Here is a 23,882-nt window from a genome sequence, read left to right on the forward strand (position 1 = left end):
CAGGCACAGAAAGTGAAATATTGTATGTTCTCACTCATGTAGAAGCTAAAAATGTTGAGACAGAAATAGAGAACAGTGGTTTCTAGAGGCTGGAAAGTGTAGGGGGAGGGGAAGATAGAAAGAGATTGATTAACAGATTTAAAATTATAGCTAGATAGGAGAATAAGTTCTAGTGTTCTATATCACCATAGACTGACGATATTTAATAATTTACTGTATATTTTCAAATAACTAGAGGAGATAATTTTTAATGTTCTCAGCACATGAGAAAAAATAAATGTTTGAAGTGAAGAATACATTAATACTTTGATTTAATCATTACACATTGTATACATGTATCAAAATATCACACTGTATTCCATAAATATGTGCAATTATTACGTGTCCATTAAAAATACCATGAAAAATTATATAAATTGAATCTTATGGCTATAATACAACATGCATCTTTTTAGTTGGCTTCTTTCACTCAACATTGTTTTGGTAATTCATCTATGTTACGTATCAACAGTTCATTCCCTTTTATTGTGTGTGATAATTCATTGTATGGCTATATTATGGTTTTTAAAATCCATTCTACCGTTGATGGAAATTTGGATTGTTTCCGGTTTGGGAATATAAAAATAATGTGGCTGTAAGCTTTCTTTTTTTTTTTTTTTTTTTTTTTTTTTGGAGACGGAGTCTCGCTGTGTCCCCCAGGCTGGAGTGCAGTGGCGCGACCTCGGCTCACTGCAAACTCCGCCTCCCGGGTTCACGCCATTCTCCTGCCTCAGCCTCCTGAGTAGCTGGGACTACAGGCGCCCACTACCGCGCCCGGCTAATTTTTTGTATTTTTAGTAGAGACGGGGTTTCACCGTGGTCTCGATCTCCTGACCTTGTGATCCGCCCGCCTCGGCCTCCCAAAGTGCTGGGATTACAGGCGTGAGCCACCGCGCCCGGCCAAGGCTGTAAGCTTTCTTATATTTGTCTTTTGATGCCTATATTTATGCATTTCTTTTGGGTATATATTTAAATATCCGGAAGTGAAATTGCTACGTCAATAGAGTATGTATATGTTCAGCTTTGATAGATACTGCTAAACAATGTTCCAAGTGGTTGTGCCAATTAATACTCCAATCAGTCATAAATAAGAATTCTGATCTCTCTATATCCTCACCAACACTTGATACCGTCTACCTTTTTACATCTTAGCCATTCTGGTGGCTGTATAATAGTATCTCATTGCAGTTTTAATTTGCGTTTTCCTAATTATTTTTTAAAGTAAACTTTACTGAAGTATAATTTACACAGAGTTAAGGCACTCATTTAAAGTATACATTTTGACAAAATGTATAATGTATGAATTTCACAAAATGTATACACCCATGTAACTAACCACACCGCAATCAAGATACAGAATATTTCCATCACCCTGAAAGTTCCCTTGTTCCTCAACCAGGTCAACCTGCCCCACCCTCAGTTCCAGGTAACCTCTAATCTGCTTTCTGTCATGATAGATTTTTCTTTTCTAGAGTTTTATAAAAACTGAGTCATACACTAAGTTTTTCTGTCTGCCTTTTCTGGAATAATGTTTGTGAGAATCATCCATGCCCATATCAGAAGTTTATTCCTTTTAGTGTTCCATTAGTATAAATATACCACAATTTGTATATCCATTCACCCTTTGATTGTCATTTGGGTTGTACCCAGGTTCGGGCAATTATGAATAATGTTATTACGAACAGTTGCTTACAAGTCTTTGTGTAAACATATTTTCATTTCTCTAGGGTAAATATTCAGGAATGAAAATGATGGGACATATTTTTTAACTTCCTAGGGAACTTCCAAACTGTTTTTCAGATTAATGAACCATTTTGCATTCCCACCAGCAGTATATGTGAGCTCCAGTTGTTCCACATTCTCACTAGCACTTGGCATTTTAAAAATTTTGTCTTTTTAAATTTGGCCATTCTAGAGGGTGTGTAGAGTATTTCATATTGTGTTAATTTGCATTTCACTGATGTAATGGAGTCCAGTGTCACTTAATGTACTTATGGACGTTTCTTTTATCATCTTTTGTGAAGCTTGGTAAAATCTTTCACTGATTAAAAATATTTAAATCAATTTTATTGAGATATAATGCATAGATAATGAAATTTTACCAATTTTAAACAGTTTGAGGAGTTTGAAAGAAAGTATACACTCATACAACCACCACTCCAATCAAGATATAGAACATTTCCATCAGTTTAAAAAGTTCCCTCCGGCCCCTTTGAGGCAATCTCCTCCTTCCACCCCTCGCCCTTGGCAACATTGAACAGCTTCCTATCACTGTAGTTTTGGTTTTTCTAGACTTTCATATAAATAGAATCATACAGTATGTAGCATTGTTTTATTTCATAAGATGTGATTTTTATTGTTTATATACTTCTAAAAATAGCTTCTGTGAGATACAATTTATGTACCGCAAATTTCATCCTTTTGTGTTTTTTGTTTTAATTTTTATTTCTGAGACAGTGTCTCACTCTGTCACCCAGGCTGGAGTGCAGTGGCATGTTGATGGCTTACTGCAGCCTTAAACTCCTAGGCTTAAGCGACCCTCCTGCCTCAGCCTCCCAAGTAGCTGGGACTACAGGTACATGCCACCATGCCCAGCTAACTTTTAAATCTTTTGTAGAGATGGGGTCTTGTTCTGTTGCCCTGGCTGGTCTCAAACTCCTGACTTCATATGCTCCTCCCGTGTCAGATCCCAAAGTGCTGAGATTACAGATGTTAGCCACTGTGCCCAATGCAAATCCACCCATTTTTAAATGTAAGATTCAATGATTTTTAAGTAAATTTACAGTTTTACAACCATCACCAAAATCCAAATTTAGAACATTTCCATCACTCCAAAGAGAGCTCCCAATCCTCATTCCCATTCCTGGCCCAGGTAACCACTAATCTATTGTCTACCTTTTGTAATTTGCCTTTTCTGTACAGTGAATATAAATGAAATCATACAACATTTAGTCTTTGCATGTGGCTACATTTACATATAATGTTTTTGAGGCTATTCGTGTTGTAGCCAAGTATCAGTAGTTAGTTCCTTTTAATTGCTGAGTTGTTATCCATTGTATGGATATATTGCTATCTATATATTCATTCAACAATTGATGAACATTTGGATTATTTTCACCTTTTTTCTATTATCAATAATGCTGCTATGAACATTCATGGTATGTTTTTGTGTGGACATGATTTAATTTCTCTTGGATATATACCTAGGACTGAGATTGCTGCATCATATGGTAGCTCTATGTCTAACATTTTAAAGACCTGCCAAATTGTTTCCCAAAGTGAATGAACCATTTTACATTACCAGCAGTGTATGAGGTTTCCATTTTCTCCACATCCTTGTCAACACTTGTTATTGTCTGTCTTTTTATGTAACCATCCTAGTAGGTATCTAGTGGTATCTCATTGCAGTTTTATTTTGTATTTCCCTAATGTGAGCATCTTTTTATGTTCTTATTACATATTATTGGATGAACTGTGTCCCCTCCAAATTTATATGTTGAAGTCCCAACCCCCAGTAACTCAGAATGCAACCATATTTGAGATAGGGTCTTTAAAATTGTTATTAAGTTAAAATGAGACCATTAGATTAGGGCATTAATCCAATATAAGTGGTGTCCTTATAAGAAGAGACGGATATACAGGGGCACATATGTACAGAAAGACAATCATATGAAAGGGCAGCAAGAATGGCCATCTACAAGCCATCAACAAGAGAGGCCTCACAATGAAACCAACACTACTGACACCTTGATCTTGGACTTCTAGTCTCCAGAACTGTACGCAAATTAATTTCTGTTGTTTAAGCCACACAGTCTGTGGTATTTTGTTATGGCAGCCCTAGCAAATGAATACAGCTAATGATGTTGAACATCTTTTCACATGCTTATTCACTATGGATATATCCTCTCTGGAAAAACATTTGTTCATGTCTTTTGCCAATTTTCTAATTGAATTGTTTGAGTTTTTTATTGTTGAGTTTTAAAAGTTATTTTTCTATTCTAGATGTGAGTCCTTTGTCAGTTATATGGTTTGCAAATATTTTCCCCTAGTCTCTAACTTGTCTTTCCATCTAATTCACAGGACATTTCACAGAGCACAGGTTTTTAATTTTAATGAGGTCTAATTTATCAATTTTTCCCATATAGTATCATGATATTGGCATCAAGTCTAGAAATCTTTGCCTAGTTGTAGATACCACAGATTTTCTGCTATAGTTTTCTCTAAAAGTTTCATAATTTCACATTTTACATTTGTTTATAATCCATTTTTAGTTAATTTTTGTGAAGATGTGAGGTTTAGATCAAGGTTCATTTTCTATTTTTGCCTCTGCCTGTCCAATTGTTCCAGTACCATTTTTTGAAATGGCTGCTTTTGCGTCTTGGTAAAAATCAATTTCGCATATTTGTGTGAGGATATTCACCTTAATTTTACAAAGATATTTTTGCTGGATATCAAGTTCTAGATTACTTTTTTGTTTTTATTTTATTTTTTTAATTTTCCAGCACTTTGATAAGCTCATTCTATTGTCTTTGACTTTTATTGGTTCTCTTAAGCTGTCGGTTTTATTGTTGTACTTTTGAGGTTAATATGTCTTCTTTTTTCCCTCCAACTGTCTTAACCCTTAACTTAAAAGTCTAAAAACAATGTAAGCCCTTTAAGGAACATTTGGAAAAAAAGAGGAAATGAAGTAAAATCACATCTAATGTCATCAGCCTAGCACAACCACAGATTTGCGCTTCTGGATACTAAACATTTTAAAGAGGGTTCATTATTCAATCCCCTGCCTATTTCTTTCTTTTTAATCCTACTGTCGTTTTTTTCCCCCCTTTTGAGATGAGATCTCACTCTGTCGCCCAGGCTGGAGTGCAGTGGTGCAATCTCGGCTCACTGCAACCTCCGCCTCCTGGGTTCAAGCGATTCTTCTGCCTCAGCCTCCCAAGTAGCTGGGATTACAGGCTCCTGCCACCATGCCTGGCTAATTTTTGTATTTTTAGTAGAGAGGGGGTTTTGTCACGTTGACCAGGCTGATCTTGAACTCCTGACCTCAAGTTATCCATGGCCTCCCAAAGTGCTGGGATTACAGGCATAAGTCACCATGCCCAGTCTAATCCTACTGCCTTCTATTTGGTTAAAGTTGTGGAGTCTCCAGCTGCATGCAATTTTATTGGACTCATAAAAATAGATATAAGGAAGCATTGCAAACGTCTACATTTATGATTCTTACCTTCTATTCAGATAGGAAGAGCAAAGTTTTCATTTCTACTAACTCCTCATGAGCCTATGTATGGTTTTCTATACATCTAATAGGGGAAGAGTCCACAAAAAGTGTATAATATGTTACATAAAAACTAGTATCTTCACCCTTCCTTTTCTTAAAAGTAAAAAGAAACTCTCCTACCTTTGATCATTTTATTTGTATTCCTCTATCTTCATTTTACTTTTTATGTTTCAGCAAACATTTTGGTCAGTTGGAATTTTGCCTACCATTTTTGGTGGTGTTCTTATACCTGGAATGATTCTCTTATGGATTATTTGTAAGTTTTTCCACTATATTGGAGAAAAAAACACCCTGAAAATGTCCCTCTACCTTTTTGGAGTTTAAATAGTATGAATCCTTCAAGTTGTTTGTAGAAAGAAAAGTCCATTTTCCCAACATGCTGAGTGTCTTCAGAGTGAAATAATATGTAGCCGGGTGCGGTGCCTCACGCCTGTAATCCCAGCACTTTTGGAGGCCGAGGCAGGCAGATCACTTGAGGTCAGGAGTTCAAGACCAGCCTGGCCAACATGAAACTCCGTCTTTACTAAAAATACAAAAATTAGCTGGGCATGGTGGCTCTCGCCTATAGTCTCAGCTACTCGGGAGGCTGAGACGTAAGAATTGCTTGCACCCTGGAGATGGAGGTTGCAGTGAGCTGAGATCGCACCACTGCACTCCAGCATAGGCAACAGAGTGAGACTGTCTCAAAAAAAAAATGAATGAAATAATATGTTCATGTTACTCAAATGCACAAGTAGCCTAGCTTCGGAGAAATAAGGTGAAATTCAGATTTTGTAAGCCATTGCCAATGGCAACCACCAAATGTCACCACTCCCAGTAATTCAGGCAAAGTTACTATTCCCACATTTACAGTTTCACATACAGGACCTCTTGGAAAACTTCCCCAAGTTTATTAGGAAATGGGGTATCCAGGAAAAGTGGGCAGACAAAAACTATTTCTACTACCTTTTTAAGTGAAGCCATGAGGTTTAGCTTCTCTAGGAATTTACATGAATGACTTCTATGCAAGATCGCCAAGGGTTTCTCCCAGAAATTTATAGGGCTTGTGTCTGCATTTTGAAAGGCAGACTATTATCCTGAAGTTCTTTCCACAGTGCTTATTAAAGTACAACTTTATATAACATTTTACAGTTTTCTGAGTGGTTTAATAATGTAACTATATACTGGAACCTCATATAATGTAACTGTATACTGGAACCTCATTGCCAAAAACCTGTGCGGTTGATAGGCTAAAGGTTGTCCCCATTTTAGAGATAAGAAAATTAAATCACTTGTCCAACGTATTAGAGAACCGAACAAGTAATAAATGACAGAACTAAACAAGTACCTGAGTCAGTCTTCTGATGCTTGGTGCCCTTTCCTTCCCACCACACTGCCCCCATCTCAGAAGATATTAAATATCCATTCAAAAAATCTGCTAAGTTTGCAAAGAATGGCTTTTTATTTCAGGCCTTTCTTACACGTGGAAATTGTCATCAGTTTTCTAAGAATATTTTGGTACTCAAGTTTCTATGGTTGTGTTTGAGCAGAGGGAAATTCCACTGTTAGTCCAAGGCAAAGCTCCTACTCCCAGGCTAACAATTTCACTACATGGGCAGGTCACTTCTCGGTATCTGTGAAAGAGTTACACACTACTGAAAGCTCAATATAAAATTTGATTTTCAATTGAATGTGCTCCCAAAATCCCCAGCAGAAGGTGAGGAAATTGAACATGTGCATCCTTTCTGCCCAGTGTAGACACAGGCTGGGACAAGACTCTGACCTTGGGCAAACCTTCCTAGATGTTGTGGGTTCAAGTTGGAGTTTTTATTCCTGAATTCCTGAATCTCACCCTTCTCCTTAACCCTTCCCACCAAGAAAACTATATGTGCAAGGAGCAATAGTAAGCAATAGTAAGCAAAGTGTCTATTAATAAACGCTTGATCTGAGAATTCAGCATAGGCTTGGTAACCTTGTTCTCCTCTTTCCTTTGCAGGGTTCTTTGGTTTAAAAAAAAAAAATGGATTGGAAAATGCAGCTTAAGCTACTCCCTTCACTCTGAAACTGAGAAGCTAAAGTCTTCAGAACAAATTTGGCCTGACCTAATCATCCAGCAGCAAGTGGAACTGGCTATCTAGTCACAGATGTGTATAATTCTTTTCACCGTGATGACCTAGCTCACCAGTGAGCTGTGGCCCAATCATTGGCCTCAGACCAGTGAGATTAGAAACTCCCATGCAGGAAGAGCAAAGGTGCCTGAATTTGCAGGTGAAAGTATTTTCTCTCACCATGGACTAAGGCTGAAGCACGGAGAGAGGGTTAAATATGTTTTGCTTCCCTAGTATTAGAGAGGGAGTACACTTGCTGTTTCACATATGTCTATTGGGGAGAGATTGATTTCAATGTTGGTTCCCGCTCTCGAGTTGCCATGGTGATGAGCAAGTGAAAAACAAATGATAGCAGAAAGAGAAATTCAGTGCCACCCAGAGATCCAGCACTCCAGAAGGAAGTAACAAGATTTCCCTCTGAGCAGAACCAAGCTTGCCAGTGTCGCATGGGGGCTAGGAAGAGGGTGTTTGGGCTCTATGATTTGTTATCTCAGCAGTGCTCATTTTGTCACCAGTGTGTTAGAATGAGAAAACATGGCCACTGTTATTGACAATCAAGCCTGCATCCTCTGCCCCCAAAGTCATATCAAATGACACCGAGAGCTTTGAGTTATTATCGTACTGCTTCTCTCAGTGCCTACAAACAGATGCTGCCATCAGGACCCATGCTGATGACATGCATCAACACCTCCCAATCTTTGTGCTGACTAGGGACAAGGCTGCCCTTTTGAGACCCTGCCCTGATGGTTATATCCAACACGAAAAGAGTGGCTAAGTCAAGTTGGCTGTGAGTACGGGACAGCAGCTAATTCTTTAGCAGTGCATGCAGCTTGGCTGAGAAGATAATGTTCACCTCTCTGCAAACCCATCATCTAACATTTAATTGTATTCTTGGCATGTTTTGGAGATGTGGCTGTCTTGGGTCACCAGTCCTGGCAACATGGTGCCACTTCTTTTAGGTGAAGAATCATAGTTTGATAGTTTCCTGGAAATACAACCTTGGCCTCAGTAGAAGCGGGAAATTGGTGTCAAAGTGTAGTGGTGTGGCCTTCAAAAGTAAGCTCCGTCCTGGATTACAAGTGCTTCATATTTAGTCAGAGCTCAAGGCCCTGGATGATTGCAAGGGTTGGTAGAAAGCACTGGACTCAACATCGAGATTCTGGAGGTTAGTCCTGACTCCTGCACTGACTTGCTGTGCAACCTTGAGCAAGTCATTTCCCTTGTCATCATCTTTAATATCCTCATTAAAAAAATTGTTACCGGGCACAGTGGCTCATACCTGTAATTCAATTTGGAAGGTTGAAGTAGAAGGATTGCTTGAGCCCAGGAGTTCAAGACCAGCTTGGACAACAAAATGAGACCACTGTCTCTACAAAAATAAATAAATAAATCAGCAGGGCATGATGCCACACGCCTGTAGTCCTCGTTGCTCAGTAGGCTGAATTGGAAGTATTGTTTGAGCCCAGGAGTTTGAGGCTGCAGTGAGCTATGATTGAGCCACTACACTCCAGCCTGGGTGACAGTGAGACCCCATCTCTAAAACAAAATGAAAAAAAATGAGAGTACTGGGAGTATTAAGAGATTCAAGTGAGATCACGGAGGTAAAGCTGCTTTGAAACACAGAAAGAGCCTAGAACCTGTGTAAAGCAAGCTTATTAACATTCCCAGAATACTGAAGGACAAAGATGTGCAGTCCAAGATTCTTGAAAGTGTACATGGAGAAAAGCAAGTATCTTAGCCCATGTCTTTCCCATAAGCTTCAAGGGAGTGTGTTGACAGTACTTGGGGCACCAGGGCTTAGTAGAGCTAGATAGTGTATTAGTCTGTTCTCATGCTGCTAATAGAGACATACCCAAGACTGGGTAATTTATAAAGGAATTGACTCACAGTTCTCCAGGGATGGGGAGGCCTCAGGAAACTTAGGATCATGGTGGAAGGAGAAGCAAACAAGTCTTTGTTCACATGGAGCAGCAAGGAGAAGTGCCAAGCAAATTGGGGAAAAGCCCCTTGTAAAACCATTAACTCTTCTGAGAACTCACTGTCACGAGAACAACAGCATGAGGTAACCACCGCCATGATTCAGTTACCTCCCACCATGTCCCTCCCATGACATGTGGGGATTATGGGAACTACAATTCAATTTGAGATTGGGGGGCAGGGGCACAGCCAAACCATATCAGATGGGAAAGGCAAGAGAAGTCAAAATGATGACGAGTATTATGATACCATGTGTCAAAAAGAACAATTATTAGATGTGTATACATTCATATATACACCTATGCACTATATATAGTAGTGTGTGAACATGTATATATAAATATATATGTATGTCTCTATCACATCTGTAATGTGCCAAGTACTCTGCTAGTCCCTTACATATGCTGTCTCATTTAATTCTTACATTAACCCTGTTAAAATGGTATTATTATCATTCCTATTTTATAGATGAAGAAACTAAGGCTTAGAGACATTTTCTCATGGTCACTTAGCTAACAAGGAGTCGAGCCAGTATTTGAACCCAGGTTTAGTTTTAAGTCCAGAGTCTGTCTCCTTAGCCACCAGGCACAAAACAGTGCTGGCCGTAGAATCCTCTGGGTGGATGAGCCCCCTCATCCCGGGCCTTGTGCTGTAGGTTTAGAGTTCAGCCACTAGAGGGGGTTGCCTGTCTTGCTGTTAGCGAACACAAGTTGAATCGCTAGGGACTTGGAGGCCGCCTTCTCTCCCTTGGGTGGAAGACTTCTAGAAGAACCCAGAGCCTTACTCCAGCTGGTTCCTGGTCTCTCCCTCAACCTCTTTTAATTCATAGTTGGTCCCAGGCCTCAAGGTGTCCCCAGTGATGGGGATAGCAATGCCTTTGTGTGACAGTTTACACACTTCTTTCCCCATAGGCTGCAGGAGGCCAAGGTGAGCTGCCTGCCCTAAGGGACTTTCAGGGCTTCTCTGGGGGAATAAGGAGAAGGGAAGGAGGAGACTAGTAGTTAACAGCCAGGACTCTGTAGTCGCACTGTCCTGTTCTACCCCAGCTTCCCACTCACTGCCTGTGCCACTAACAGGTCACTTCACTTATCTGAGTCCCGGTTTCTTATCTGTAAACATTAGGATGCCCCACCACCACCACCACCCAGTTCAGGATAAAGCGTGTGTGGTGCCAAGTACAGTGCCTGGGATAGCACGGGAGAGCTCAGCAATTGGTAGTTCCTCCCACTTTTCAGCCAGAATGAGACGTGCCCAGCCAGGGCCCATTCCACTCTGAGGCAGCACAGCACTGAGGGGCAGGAACAGAATTCCCTCATCCCCCTCTCACCTCTGGTAGCACTGTGCCCGAAGCCCAGGTGCTATGAGAGTCTGCCACTGCCAGGCAGGAGGTCCCCAAACATTCCTCCCTCAGTGACACCTTTCAGAGGCCCTCAGTTTTTCCTGGCACCTGGCCCAGAGTTCTTCATATCCTATGACTCACTTCCCTGCAGCCAGAACTTAAACCTTTTCTCCCTTGCCCTCCCACAGATTTAATCCTTCAGCAAACCCTGTTGATTCCACCTCCTGAAAGCTCAGGGCTCTGGAGTCAGGCGGCCCTGAATCCTGGTTCTGCCACTTACCATTAATGTAACCTGGAGCAATTGCTGTCATCTCTCAAATCTTGGGTCAGTCATTTATTAATTGCGTGACCTTAAGATTCCTTAACCTCTCTGAACCTCAGTTTCCTCATCCATAAAACAAGGAAAATAATAGTGCTTGAGTTTTAGGGTTGCCATAAGGATTAAATGAGGTAAAATGTGTAAAGAGCCTGACACTTAGAAGGTGCCACAGTTTACCAACTGTGTGATTTGGGGCAAATTTTAAAAACCAGTCTAAGCCTCAGTTTTCCCAACTATACCGATCCTTCAAAGTTGTTGTATTAAAGGAGTTAATCCATGTAAGGTTCGTAACAAGAATTCCAGAATTATCAGCTGTTCTCTTATCCTCCTAGGTATCCTGTTGTCTAGTCTTCTCTGGACAGGGAAAGCCCCACTCCCACACTTGTGGGTGTCACCACCTCCTACCCACCCCCACCCCACTGTGCCTGTATGGCTCTCTAGCGGAGAGACAGTTCATCTCCTCTCCTCTCCAGTCTCCTGTCATAAACTACCTGACTTCACTGTTTTACCTGTCATGGCCTGGTGTTGGTTCCTGTATTTATTTACTTAATCACCGCTGACAAGGTTTGTAGCATCTTCCATGCAGGCACACAAACCCAGGCATAGAAACCCAACTAACTCTTAGTTTTCTCATTAATAAGTGGGGATAATAATAAGACCTATCTCTAGGACTCTTGTGATTACAAGTACCACACGAGACGATGGGTGTAATGTCAGTAGCAAGTGCTGTGGCACCCGCTTTCAGAGCACTCATTCCTTGTTGGCTTTCTGTATCTGGGTTTCTGGGTTTCCATGGAGGTTGTCACGAGCCTTGCCAGCCAGGGGATAAACGAAAAACACAGGAACCAACACCATGTTCCTGATGGGCCAAAACAGTGGATTCAGGTCCGCTAACAACCTTGTTTGGGACGGGGATTGGCCACCATTTGGCAAAAAGGAAGTGGGGAGTAAAGGAGACAATGTATCTACCCACTAGATGGGTCACACAGGCACAGTTTCAAGGAGGGGCTGAGAGGTGAGGTTTTGTAACACCCACTGGGTAGGCAGATGGCTTTCCATGACCAGGCAAAGGAGAATAGGCAACTATTTTAATGAGCATGTTCTGTGTGGGGAAGAGGTGTGATACAATAAAGAACTACAGTCAAGAGTTCAAGACCAGCCTGGCCAACATAGTAAAACCCTCTCTCTACTAAAAATGCAAAAATTAACCGGGCATGGTGGTGCACACCTGTAATTCCAGCTGCTCGGGAGGCTGAGGCAGGAGAATTGCTTGAGCCTGGGAGGTGAAGGTTGCAGTGGGCCAAGATCGCACCACTGCACTCGAGTCTGGGCAACAGAGTGAGACCTTGTCTCAAAAAAAAAAGAAAAAAAGAAAAAGAAAAAGGAAAAAAACTACAGAGGTTGTAGTGAAAGCGTTAAGAGCAGAGAGTTGACCTTGACACTTGAGGGGAGTGGGCCTATGAATTGAGCCAGCATGCAGCAGATAAGGCATTTGAACCCAGGTACATCTGCTTCCAAAGCCCATGCTCTTAATCATTACAACATTAAGGGCTGGCACATAGTAAGTGCTCAATAAGTATTGTTTAATGAAGGAACTCATAGTGCTGCCTCTTTCTGAAAAGTTTTCTCCCTCCATTACTACTCATGCCCATCCTTCAAAGCCCAGTTCAAATGCAGCCTCACCCCAACAGATATGTCCTCTCACTGCTGCTACAAGGTGGGAGAAACAGGAGGAAATCAGTGCTAGGATGGGGGAAGTACTGGAACACTAGAATGGGCCAGCTGGGTGGAGCTGGAGGAAGGACTCTTGAGTTTTGCACAGAGATTTTTCTCCTGAGTTTGTGCACTGGAGTTGAAGTTGGTACAAACATTGGAAACGCCCATAACAAAGTAACTCATACTGAGCTCTGATTAGTCAGAACAGTGAATTCCAATTACTTAGCAACCACGTATGGGGAGGAGGATTGGAAGCCATTTCAAGACAGGGGACGGAGAGGACAGTGAGACAAAATGTCTGCCCAGTAAACAACAGCATGTGTGCAGTAAGGGAGGTGGGGTTGGGAAATGAGAAGAGTCCATTCTGAGTTAAGAATTACTACTCCAAGGATTTTAGGGTCTTTAAATCCCTGAGGATTTAGGGATTTGTAATTCTATGCTATATAATACCTTAAAACCAAGGATATTGGGATTCCAAGGATTTTAAATCCCTATAACCTATGGTATAAGGATTCGAGCAATTTTTGAGCTATGAAATGCTGGGTGCTTAGGACCCAAAACAAGGATTTTAAACAGAACACTGGACATTTTGAAGTACTAATTAATCTCCCTTCTACTTCAAATCAATCCTGGTTTAACCCTTGGAACAGTGGTTTCCAAATTGTGTTTCCCACAGTCTAGGGATCCCTGAAAGTGCCTCACAGAAAGGGGTGGAGACAGCTACTTTACCAGAGAAGACACCAGCATAAGAATTCTGTCCTCCCCCGCATTATGGCTTCCACCTGGGTAGCTCCATTTTTATTTGATTTATATATTGGGATTCTGCATTCAATTCAAAAGAAAAGTTTTCCTGCTAAAGCACAAAAAATATGTTTACAAACCTCTGGCCTTGGAAAAAGGGAATTGAAACCTGTGGGCTACCATTTGAATGTAGACAGTGGTCCAGGGAGCCACACTTCGCCTCCGCTTTTTGTTGTTGTTTTTTTATTATTATTATTGTTTGGGGTTTCTTTCTTTTTTTTTTTTTTTGGAATAAACACTGAAAAGATGCTTTTACTGGTAAACCATCAAATGGTGCCAGGAAGATCAAGTGGTGATAACTGACAAATCAGTTATTAGTTGAGTAAATCGTCATTAGCTGACTCTGGCCTATAAGATCATTTCCTTTATAAAATCAGTAATAGCAGCTACTAAGACTACTATTATTATGACTACTACCATTTATTGAGGGTTTGTACTATACGACAGGGGGCATGCTAAGTACTTTACATATATTATCTCATTTAATCCCCACAATAACTCTGAAAGAAGTATTATTGGCCCCATTTTACAGATGAAGAGACTGAGACTCAGAGTGGATAAGTAACTGGCCCAAGGTCATACTGCTAGTACATGGTAGATTCCACTTTACTTGCAAACAGAAACAGAATGGACTAAAAGAATTAATGTAGTCAAAGGTCAACTGCCTGGAAGCCTTAATTAAAGAACAAGGTTAAATTTTGACCAATAGATGGCACCAGTGTGTGAGTATGGTGGCCTACTCAAGGTTTTGTCCAATGCAGGCAAGTCCCAGCTAGGGTTCAGAACCGAAGCAGCCTGTCTCATGTTGAGGGAGGAGGAAAAGAAAGATGGTCATCGTTTTGCTCCTGAGAGAGATGACATTACCCTCTCCCCTTTGTAGCTAAACCAGGAAGCTGGCAAGTTGAGGAACAATGGTGGTTCCACCAAGAGCTGCTTTCAGAAGACTTGAGAATCTTTTCTCTTTCAGCATTTTCTGAGCACCTCCTTTGTGCCAGGCAGTGTTCTGTGCAATGAAGTCATATGGGAATATCAAATACAGCCCCAGATTACTACATAGGAAAGGAGGCAAATGCTATGTTAGAGGAGGCTCTGAATGTGTGGGGGCACCCAACCTGGTGCCTGAGGGGTCTGGGGAGGCTTCCTACAGCAGGGGTGTCTGAGCTGGTTCTGTTGGATGAATGAGAGTTTACCAGGCATGCGAAAGTGGAAAGGCATTCCAGACAGGGTTAAGGACACAGAGGTGTTAGAGAGTATGCCACATTCAAGGAGAGGCAGTGTAAACTTCAAGAGTTGAGAGATGAGTCTGAAGAGACAGGCAAAACCCACACAATTGAAAGGCCTAGAATATCAAGTTAAGTACTTGATTTGTGAAGATATAGCACTGTGTATGAGTGTGTGTGTGTGTATGTGTGTGTGGTGTGAACACATATATTTTTCTGAGTAGAGAAGCCACAGGTTCTCAAGGGGATCTGTGACCAAAAAAAAAAAAAAAAAGCCCAAAAGTGTTGGCAAAGGCATGATATGGTCTAATCTGGTGGTCAGTGTGGAAGATGAATCACAAAGGGACAACTGGAGGCCAAAAAAAAAAAAAAAATAGTCGAAGAGTAATTGGAGCAAGGGTAAGCATGAGGGTCTGAGCTGCAGTAAATACAAAGGGAATTGAGGGGAAAAAATGCTAGGACCTAGTAGCCCTCCTCCCCACATGCACACAGCCATCTCTGAGGCTCAGATGAGGCTGCACCTGTCACTTTTCCCCTCTCACCTCCATCCCTACTCCCAACTTTCAAACTGCCTTTTGGGGGCCTTTTTGTTTCCTTTCCAAGCTGTCCTTGAAGTTTAATCAAGTCTGATTTCACAAGTTGATGGAGGGGGCCTGGCCCCATGCTGGGTCCCCAGCCCTACAACCCCATGAAGAAAAACTTGTCAACTGACCTCAGGTAGGAAAAGCAATGAATTGGCCTTGAGCTGGTCTCTGACCCTCTGCCCATGGCTTCACAGCATGGGCAGAGTTCAGTTAAGAAATCAGCACAGTTCCAAGAAAAAGGAAAACACCCTCCAGTTTATTTTTCTCCTGATTCATCTCATGCCAACACACAGACTTCAATGGACAGCAGGCAAAATGGGGGTCATCCCCAGAGGAAGCCGATTCTCTACACGCCCCCTTCCCTTACTGTAAGACTCATCAAAAAGGCACCCCAACCTTACATGGATCTGCTGTTGGTATTCCTGGGGGTGAAGCCAGAAGTCAGGCTTTCCACAGAGAGACGGGACTACATGCCCACCTGGGAAGGCTGGGGAGTCAAAGGGCCTGAGGAGTGACTACTTCCCTCCGCAAGGGCATGCTCTGCCCTGTTCTGCTTCCTGGAGGCTTCAGCAAGCCTTCCTTCTTCTAGAGCTCCTAGAACCCTCCCATGGTCAACACAACAGCAGCCCAGACAATGAGATGCCAGAGGCCTGGGCTTATAGGCCAGTCAGGTGAGCCAGGGTGAGCTGGGCAGTTAGAGGACCCAATTTTCAGTCCAGAAAGCTCTATCTAATTGATGTCTGTGGAAACTTGCCAGACAAATTGAATCCCAATCAGCTCTGGCTGCCTCCATTTGGATAGGTTAGGGGTAGGGAAGGGGGATGAGCTGTGGCGCTGTAGGATATGGACCCTGGTACCCTCACACACCCTTCTGGCCTCTTTTCATCAGCCTCCTACTTCTCTTCTTCATCCTCCTCTTCTTCATCTTCCTCTTCTTCTTCGTTGTCTGAGTCCTCATATAGGTTGATGGTTGCCTGGACAGGAAAGTTCTGCAGTAAAATCTCCCCAGCACTGTACAGATAGTCGAAGGAGTGGGATTTAGGCCAGAAGAGCCTGTGGACAGAGAAGAAACATGGCCCCTAACTTAGACAGGTCTCATATGTGCAGAGGGGCCAGTAGGGCCAAGAAAGAAGCTGGCCCCTAAACCCCTTCTCTTGGCTGCAACAATGAGGTCAGAGGGAAAGGAAGAAAGAAAGTTTTGTAACAGAACCTTCTGCAATTGTTACAAAATGGCCCCACGCAGGAAGGTAACCCCTTATGGACCTATAGTGGTGGGGGCGGGGGCCCAGCCCCAGCATCTATCAACTATGGCTCTGACCCCATCTGCTACCTACCCCAGAAGGCTTCTAGCCAAGAATTCTCCAGCCCTGTGGCCCCCATCTCCTTCCACTGAGGATTATTTCACTGACCCATCCATGGGGGATCATTCTTGGGCATCAGTAACAATGCCTCCATGGAAGACAGCCTTGGCCAAGTCCCTTAACCTCTCTGGGCTCCAACTTTCTCTTCTATGAAACAGCGATCATAGATAGCAATCCCTCCCTTCTCCTGCTTTACAAGACCTTTGTGAAGATTCAAAGAGCTAATGGATCTATGTCAAGTTTGGAGCTTGATGCCAGAAGCTTACCTGACAGGGTGATGGAACTTGGATTCAGCCTTGGTGACCTCAGCAGCTGTTGCTCCGCCAGCAGCCTGTCCAAAGCAAAAGCTAGCATGTGGTTCAAAGTACATGGCTAGATAACTTCCTCGTCTGTACCAGAGGTCAGAAAGCTGCAGGTAAAATGATCTTGAAGAGACCTTAGACATCTCTGGGACCCAGCAACCCCCAGTACCTGCCCCTCAACAAGGGGTCTCTCTTGTTTCTGGTTAAAAAACAAGCAGACAGAGTCCTGTGGGTTGTTTGCTTCCCTCTTCTGTTCCAGCACCTGTTTGGACGCTCTCCAGGGGACAGAGTTCTACTGGAGCAGCAAAGATTCAAGGAGATGGGGTGGGTGGGAAAGCACTGGGGCAAGGTGCCAGGAGACCAGGCCTCAAGCACCAGCACTGCCCCACACTGGATGTGGGGCTTGCCCAGATCTCTTGTCCACTCTGAGCCTTGGTCTCCTCATCTTTCCAATTGCCACAGAAAACTTGGATCTGCTCTCTGTTGGAATCAAATGTTGGCAAAACTGTGAGGATGCTATCTCAGATCTGCACCCTTGGACTGAGGTCAGGGGTTCTCTGGGAAGTGACCTGGTCAGTGTTAATGCATGTGGCTGCATGTCATGCGTCACAAGGGCTCGAACTCACCAAATCCACCAGCTTCCTCATCTGCCTTGGGGAATCATTTGTGGAAGACAGCCAGGGCCTCCAGAGACAAGTTCCTCTGGGACAAAGAGAAGAGATTAATCGGTAGAGGAAGAGACTGAAAGGTGGACTCCCTGAGATAACAACAGGCCTCCCAAAAGCTTGGCTCAGGTGCCATCTGCTCCAGGAAGCCTTTCCTAAGGCTCCTGAGCCCCTTCCAGGACAGATGCCCCTTCTCTCAGCTTCAGCAATGTTGTTATTGCTTTTATCATCCTGTTTTGTAATTGTCTATTTACTTGTCTTTGGGCTTCTTAAGCTCAAAGATATGTTCAATCGTATCTGAATCCTCAACACCTAGCACAGTGTCTGGTACACAGCAGCTGTTTCAGTAAATGTTTGTTGAAGGCTAAATGTTTGGAGTAATGAATAGGGGTTAGATGGAAAATATCTTGCCTCCTACTTCCTGCTCCAAGAAGTAGAACTCAGAGCTCTACCATCTTCCTGGGCTGAGGAAGAGGGCCAGAAATGTTCCTGGGCCCACTGCTTCCCCACTGTACTTGCAGAGGTAGGAAAAAAGCCAATGGAAATCTTATGTCATGGTCAGGAAAAAGACAATGTCCCAGTGAAGGACCTCTTTAGACTTTGGTCCTCTTTCCCCATACTCCGCACCGCCACAGTCTAGATTGTGTTAAGCCCAGGTTTCATAGCAGTTCCCCATCCCCCTCAGGGGACTAAGCCACCTGGCCTATGAAGACCTGGCTGCTTCACCTTCAGCTTTGGCAACAGCCACTGTCCCCAAGTCCCCTCTTGCCACCCAGCGGGATTAGTGAGGTGAAAAGCCAGATGAGATATTCCAGCTAGAGATGAGGAGGGAGGGCTATGAGGCCATTGCTTTTCCCCTTCACAGAGAACAGGGTGCCCTGGACATCTCATTTTCCTTCCTCTCTCAGGAAGCCCTCAAGCCTAAGTTCAGGTTGCCAAAGGCCACGCTCAACTTACCTTTCACTCCCATCTACTTCTTTTCCAGAGGAGAGAAGGGGAGATGGGCTTAGCAGGCCAGGGAGTGCCAGTGGGGCTTGTGCTAGGTCTGGAGCTAGGGCCAGGGCCAGGGCTGGAACAGGGGTGGCAGCAGCAACACAGGCAGCAGAGTCCATTCTTAGGGGACCAGAGCCAGGCGGACTGTGGGGGCCCCTACTTCCCAGAACCTTCTGCACTCTTTTGGCCTTTCCTGGGACACCCTTTTATAAGCCCTGCCTGATCTTATAAATTATTCAGGGAGGACAGGGGTGGGATGATTCGGGAGGGGGACAAAGATTTAGGGAAGGGGCTCAAGGAGGGAGAGCTGGGTTCCTGGGTGTGAAATCTCTCCCAGTTGAATAAACATGGTGTCAGTGGGAGGTGAGGGATTTGCTTTGCCTCCAAGTCAGAAAGGAAAACACAGAAGGGGCAAATCGCACACCATTTGTGTGAATTCCCCAGGCAGTAGCAAGGCCTGAGAGGGGAAGGAGAGGAGCTCATTAGCACTCTGAAACCATAGAGCTGTCAGGGACAGAGGGCTGAATAGACAGGCCTTTAACAAAGCCAATTCCTGGCAAGAAGAGACAACTGACTTCTTTAAGGAGAGTGAGGGACTCACTTGTTATTTCAGCTCAACCTCAAATAGATTTGCCAGGTGGACCTGAATATAGGGTGACTGCCATTAAGCATATCATCTGGGTTAGGGAAAAAAGGGGGCATTCTGGGCAGAGCAGGCCCAGTTGCCTGTACAGTAAACCTTAAGTCTTCTTTCAATGCCCCTCAGCCCCTTACTGATCAGTTCATTTGCCAAAGTGCCCCCTCCAGCCTCAGCAGTAAGTGGCCCAGTGAAGGAGAGCAGGCGGGATTTCACAGGGCCTCTGGGTGAGATTCCAAACCTCAGAGCTCAGCTTCCAGTTCAGGAGCCAGGGTGCTGGGGAGAGGCAAAGTTCTGCCCGACTACAGAGCCGCTGAAGGACCAGCCCCAGCCCTAGGCCTCAGTTCCCTCACATGAAAGATGAGGGTGCTGACCCAGTGGTCCCATAGGACCATGCCAGCCTGAACACTCTCTGACGGGGGCTACATAAATGGGTACTGAACCTAGGCAAGCCCAGAGGCTTGAGCACAGTCCTCAGCCTTAGCCAGCCTTCTGGGCCTTTGCCAGAAAGCTTCTAGTTACAACTACTGGCAGGGACCTTACGCTTCAGAGGTCTCAAAAATATTCCTCCTGACCTCAGTGTCTAGCCCCAGCACAGATTTAGCTTCTTGGGTGTTCATCACAGTCCGGTTTGTAATGGTCGAAAATTAGAAACAACCTCAATGTCCAATAATAGGAAACCAGTTACATTAATTAGGGCAAATACTTGCAACTGAATACCAAGCAGGTGCTCATGATCATGTTCTGGGAAGTGTAATTTTTCAACACAGACAATGGAAAAAAATCAGATGGTAAGATAGCATGACTAATTTAAGGGCTCCTCATTTCTCTGTTCACCTACCCCTCATCTTCACCTCACTTCCAATTCTAGTCTCACTATGTTCTTTTCAGCAAAGGAAAATTGAAAACAACCTAAATGTCTCACTTTTAAAAGCTGGTTAGATAAATCATTGGGCAGTTACACAATTTCATATTAAAATTGGCATGGTAGAAGAATGAGGGAAAAGTTAACATATTGAAAGAGTGAAAACAAAATAAGTGTCTAAAATATTACTTAAAGGATGATCCCATTTTGGTAAGAAAAAAGATGTAGAATGGACAGCGTGCAGAGAAAAAATAAGACTGGTGAGAAGAAAGAATGCTAGGGTTGTCATTTCTGGGAGTAACAGTGGAGTGGATTTTTACTTTATGTTTTTCTGAATTTTCTAAAAAGTTCCACAATGAACTGATATTATTTGAGTAGTGAAAAGGAAAGGCACTAAAAATAAACATAAACCAAGAAAGAAATGTTTATCCCTGGAGGAGAGAAAGCTGGGTGAAATGACAGATATTTTCAAATATCTGAAGATTAGACTGCAATGAGATTACACTTGTTCTGGGTGACTTCAAAGGGCAGGGCTGAGGCCTATGGCTAGAAGCTACACGGAGACACATTTTGGCTCAATCAAAGGAAAACTTTCTAATGGCTCAGTCACCACCTAACCCAAGGACCTGGCACAGTCCCAGCCCTCAATAAACAGAGGTTTATTATATGAGATGAAATGAGTTCAGTGGAATGTGCTGCCTTGGACTGGAGAGAGCTCTCTGTCCCTGAATTTTCTAAGTGCAAGCTAGATCCCAGGTCCTGAAGAGGGAAATCTTGTGGGGAAAGAGAGGGTTGCTGGGGAGCCGGAGCATCTATCAATCTCTGAGAGTTCTTGCTAAATTTACCTTCATGAGCTGAGCATTTGCTTGTACTGACTGCATCATTGGCTGAAAGGAGGATTGTGGCTCAGAGAAGGAGTCAGGCTGAAAAGACTGGGCTGGAAGGAGATGGCGTGCAAAGGAGAAAGAAGCACAATACCTGTTGTCACACTCTAGGATCTTTTCCACTTGTAAGTGGCCTCCGAGAATCAGCAGAAGGAAGGAGGGAGAGGGCTAAGAGGCAGATATTCCTCCTGAGCTCGGGGCTTATGCCTGACCAGACTCAACCATGCCACCCATCATGCCACCTCCCATCTTCAACTTGTGTTCCTTCAGTCACTCCCTTCACATTAGGAGCTGTCCAGTCCCTTCACTCCTCTGACTAGCAGGCCTCAGGGTTCCACTTATACTCAGCTCCCAGCATGCTCTCCTGGAGCCCAGGGAGCCTTCAGTCCTGTTTCCATGGGTCTTTGTCCTCCCTACACAATGGCTGTGTCTTGCTACCTCCTAGGAATTGCCTCAGCCTCATTTAGCTTGTGGGACATGAAGCCGCTGGCTCCTCTTGTTCACTTTTCCCTGGCCTGTAAGATTTAAGGCCTGCAAGTGTTGCTGGGTAAAAGTTGGCTGTTATGCTTTTCACTTAACACAAAACAGGAGTAAACTGGTCAGCAAGGCAGCAGAAAAGGTCTGGATCAACCAAGATGGAGATCTGCCTATCAGAGCAATTAAGATCTTACCTCTGTTCCCCGTAACAGCCCTATAGTGCTTCTGGGTTTTGCCAGTGATTGCTTTTCCAGACCTTTCTGAGAGTACTGGGGTTAGCATTGCCTAACGAAGGGACAGACAGGAAAGGAAAGTGCCGTGGACTCTGCCTCAAGCTTAGCGAGGGAGACAAGACCAGAGGGAAGACAGACTTGACCAATCTCAGCTCACCTCAGTCATCCTTGAGCATGTTCCCTTGTCAAGGCCCCAGCTCCAGCCTCCACATTTCGCTTTGGCCACATTCCAAGCTTCCTTCACCTCCTTACCATGTTCCTGCCCCTCCCCTCTCTGCGTGGAATAACCTCTCCTTCTACTTCCCTGAGAAAACAGAGGCCTTCAAGCGTGAATTACCTCAGTGCCCTGCCCCACTCCCCCCTCAAACTTGGCCTGCCTTTCCAACTTCCTTCCCCTCCAGCCCTCTCTTCTCAGGGGACAAGGTGCCCCTCTGGTTAAAGGCTAATCCCTTCGCCTGGGCCTTGGCCTCATCCACCTCCTTCCTGGGCCCTTCCTCCAGCCATTTGTTATGCTTCTTGTCTTTGGGAAAGTTCAGCTTCTCTATACCAGCTCTTTCTCTCCTAATTATAAAATGCTTGTCTCTGTTACCCCAAAAAACAAGAACTCCCTCTCCACTGTGTGTTCTCTTGCTCCTTTAACTTGCTCTTTCTCTCTTGATCTCTTTCTCTCCCTCCCTCCCTCCTTTCCTCTCTCTATTTTCTTTCCCTCAGTCTCAAATTTATTGAAAGTACTCTACATGCTAGACTTCCGCTTTTCCTGGCTTCCCACTCACACCTCAACCAAAAGGAGTTTGGCTCCAGCCACATTATCTCAGTGAAAGGGCTCTGTCACCAATGACCTCCTAATTGCCAAATTTGATTACTTCTTTGAACTCTGGGTGGCAAAAGACACTGTTGGCCAAGTCCTCATTTCTGAAACTGTCCCCTCTTTTGGCCTGCATGATCACGCTTTCTTGGTTTTCCTCCTGCCTCTGGAACCATTCCTCATGGTCTCTTTTGCTGGCCTCTCTTCCTTTGCCCATTCCTCGAATCAGTGGTTCTCCAATTACAGTCCACAAAACAGGCTGATATTATACAGCGATGTTTTCATGGCAAAATGAAAAAAACTTTACTAGGAAAGTTTTTCAATAAATAAATCTTTTCAATTATAAAGGATTAGGCCGGGCACTGTGACTCACACCTGTAATCCCAGCACTTTGGGAGGCTGAGGCGGTCAGATCTCTTGAGGTCAGGAGTTCAAGACCAGCCTGGCCAACATGGCAAAACCCCGTCTCTACTAAAAGTACAAACGTTAGCCAGGCATGGTGGCACACACCTGTAATCCCAGCTACTCAGGAGGCTAAGGCAGGAGAATTGTTTGAACCCAGGAGGTGGAGGTTGCAGTGAGCCGAGATTGTGCCACTGTACTCCAGCCTGGTCAACAAAGCGAGACTCCCTCTCAAAAAAAAAAAAAAAAAAAAAAAAATTTATAAAGGACTCTCCTTCGTTCTGAGATTATGCGCTTCCTAGTTTTTGGTAGTAAAATGTTCTTTGAAATGATGGCAATGATGGAAGTTACTTTATTTCTTTAATGTTTCTACTTTGGCAAAACAAAATGTTAGTTTATCTATGTCAGTCTCATAAATGTTTATTGAATGAATGAAAGAATGAGAGTTATGTTTCCCACTGACATTTTCCCAATGGGTATCTCAAACTTATTCCAAAACTGAACTGTTTTCTCCCGGGACAAATCTCCTCTGTACCTACCTTGGAAACCAGCATCATATTGACCCAGTTACTCAAGCTCAAAACTTTGGCTGCTGATTTCAGTCTTCACCATTTCTGACTTTTGTCTCCTCCATGTTCTGCACTCCTCCACTCTCCCAATTGTTTCTTAAATTATGGCCTCATCCGTCCTCTCTCACCTGGATGCTCAACCAGAGCTTCCTCATAGTTTTCCCTGTCTGTGAGTTAGCCTTTCCAATCCATTCTCCTCACAGCTGCCCCAGAGGTCTTTCTAAAATACATAGCCAAGTATGGTCTTCTTCTCCTTAAAAACTTCCAGTGCCTATAGAAAATGTCCAAACTCCTTCATGTGGCAGTTAAAGCCCTTTGACATCTGAGCT

General features: G+C 43.6%; 1 protein-coding gene across 1 annotated transcript; it reads right to left on the reverse strand.

Moving 5' to 3' along the window:
• Nucleotides 1-15,587: 15,587 nt before the first annotated feature.
• On the reverse strand, nt 15,588-19,033 carry RIPPLY1 (ripply transcriptional repressor 1). The gene is made up of 4 exons (XM_001089822.5): nt 18,646-19,033; nt 17,650-17,725; nt 16,988-17,052; nt 15,588-16,413 (listed from the first exon to the last, which is right to left on the reverse strand). The coding sequence occupies exons 1-4, from the start codon at nt 18,798-18,800 to the stop codon at nt 16,254-16,256; spliced, it is 456 nt and encodes a 151-aa protein (XP_001089822.1). The 5' UTR covers nt 18,801-19,033; the 3' UTR covers nt 15,588-16,253.
• Between the last annotated feature and the right edge of the window lie 4,849 nt (nt 19,034-23,882).

The sequence above is a fragment of the Macaca mulatta genome, chromosome X, assembly GCF_049350105.2.
Source record: "Macaca mulatta isolate MMU2019108-1 chromosome X, T2T-MMU8v2.0, whole genome shotgun sequence".
NCBI classification, from domain to species: domain Eukaryota; kingdom Metazoa; phylum Chordata; class Mammalia; order Primates; family Cercopithecidae; genus Macaca; species Macaca mulatta.

Excerpts from the sequence above, each read along its gene's own strand:
- RIPPLY1 (XM_001089822.5), bottom strand. The coding sequence starts at position 18,800 with ATGGACTCTGCTGCCTGTGTTGCTGCTGCCACCCCTGTTCCAGCCCTG. Across the intron at positions 17,726-18,645 it reads GAAGTAGATGGGAGTGAAAG|AGGAACTTGTCTCTGGAGGC; the intron begins GTAAGTTGAGCG and ends TCTTTGTCCCAG. Across the intron at positions 17,053-17,649 it reads TGAGGAAGCTGGTGGATTTG|GCTGCTGGCGGAGCAACAGC; the intron begins GTGAGTTCGAGC and ends TGCTTTGGACAG.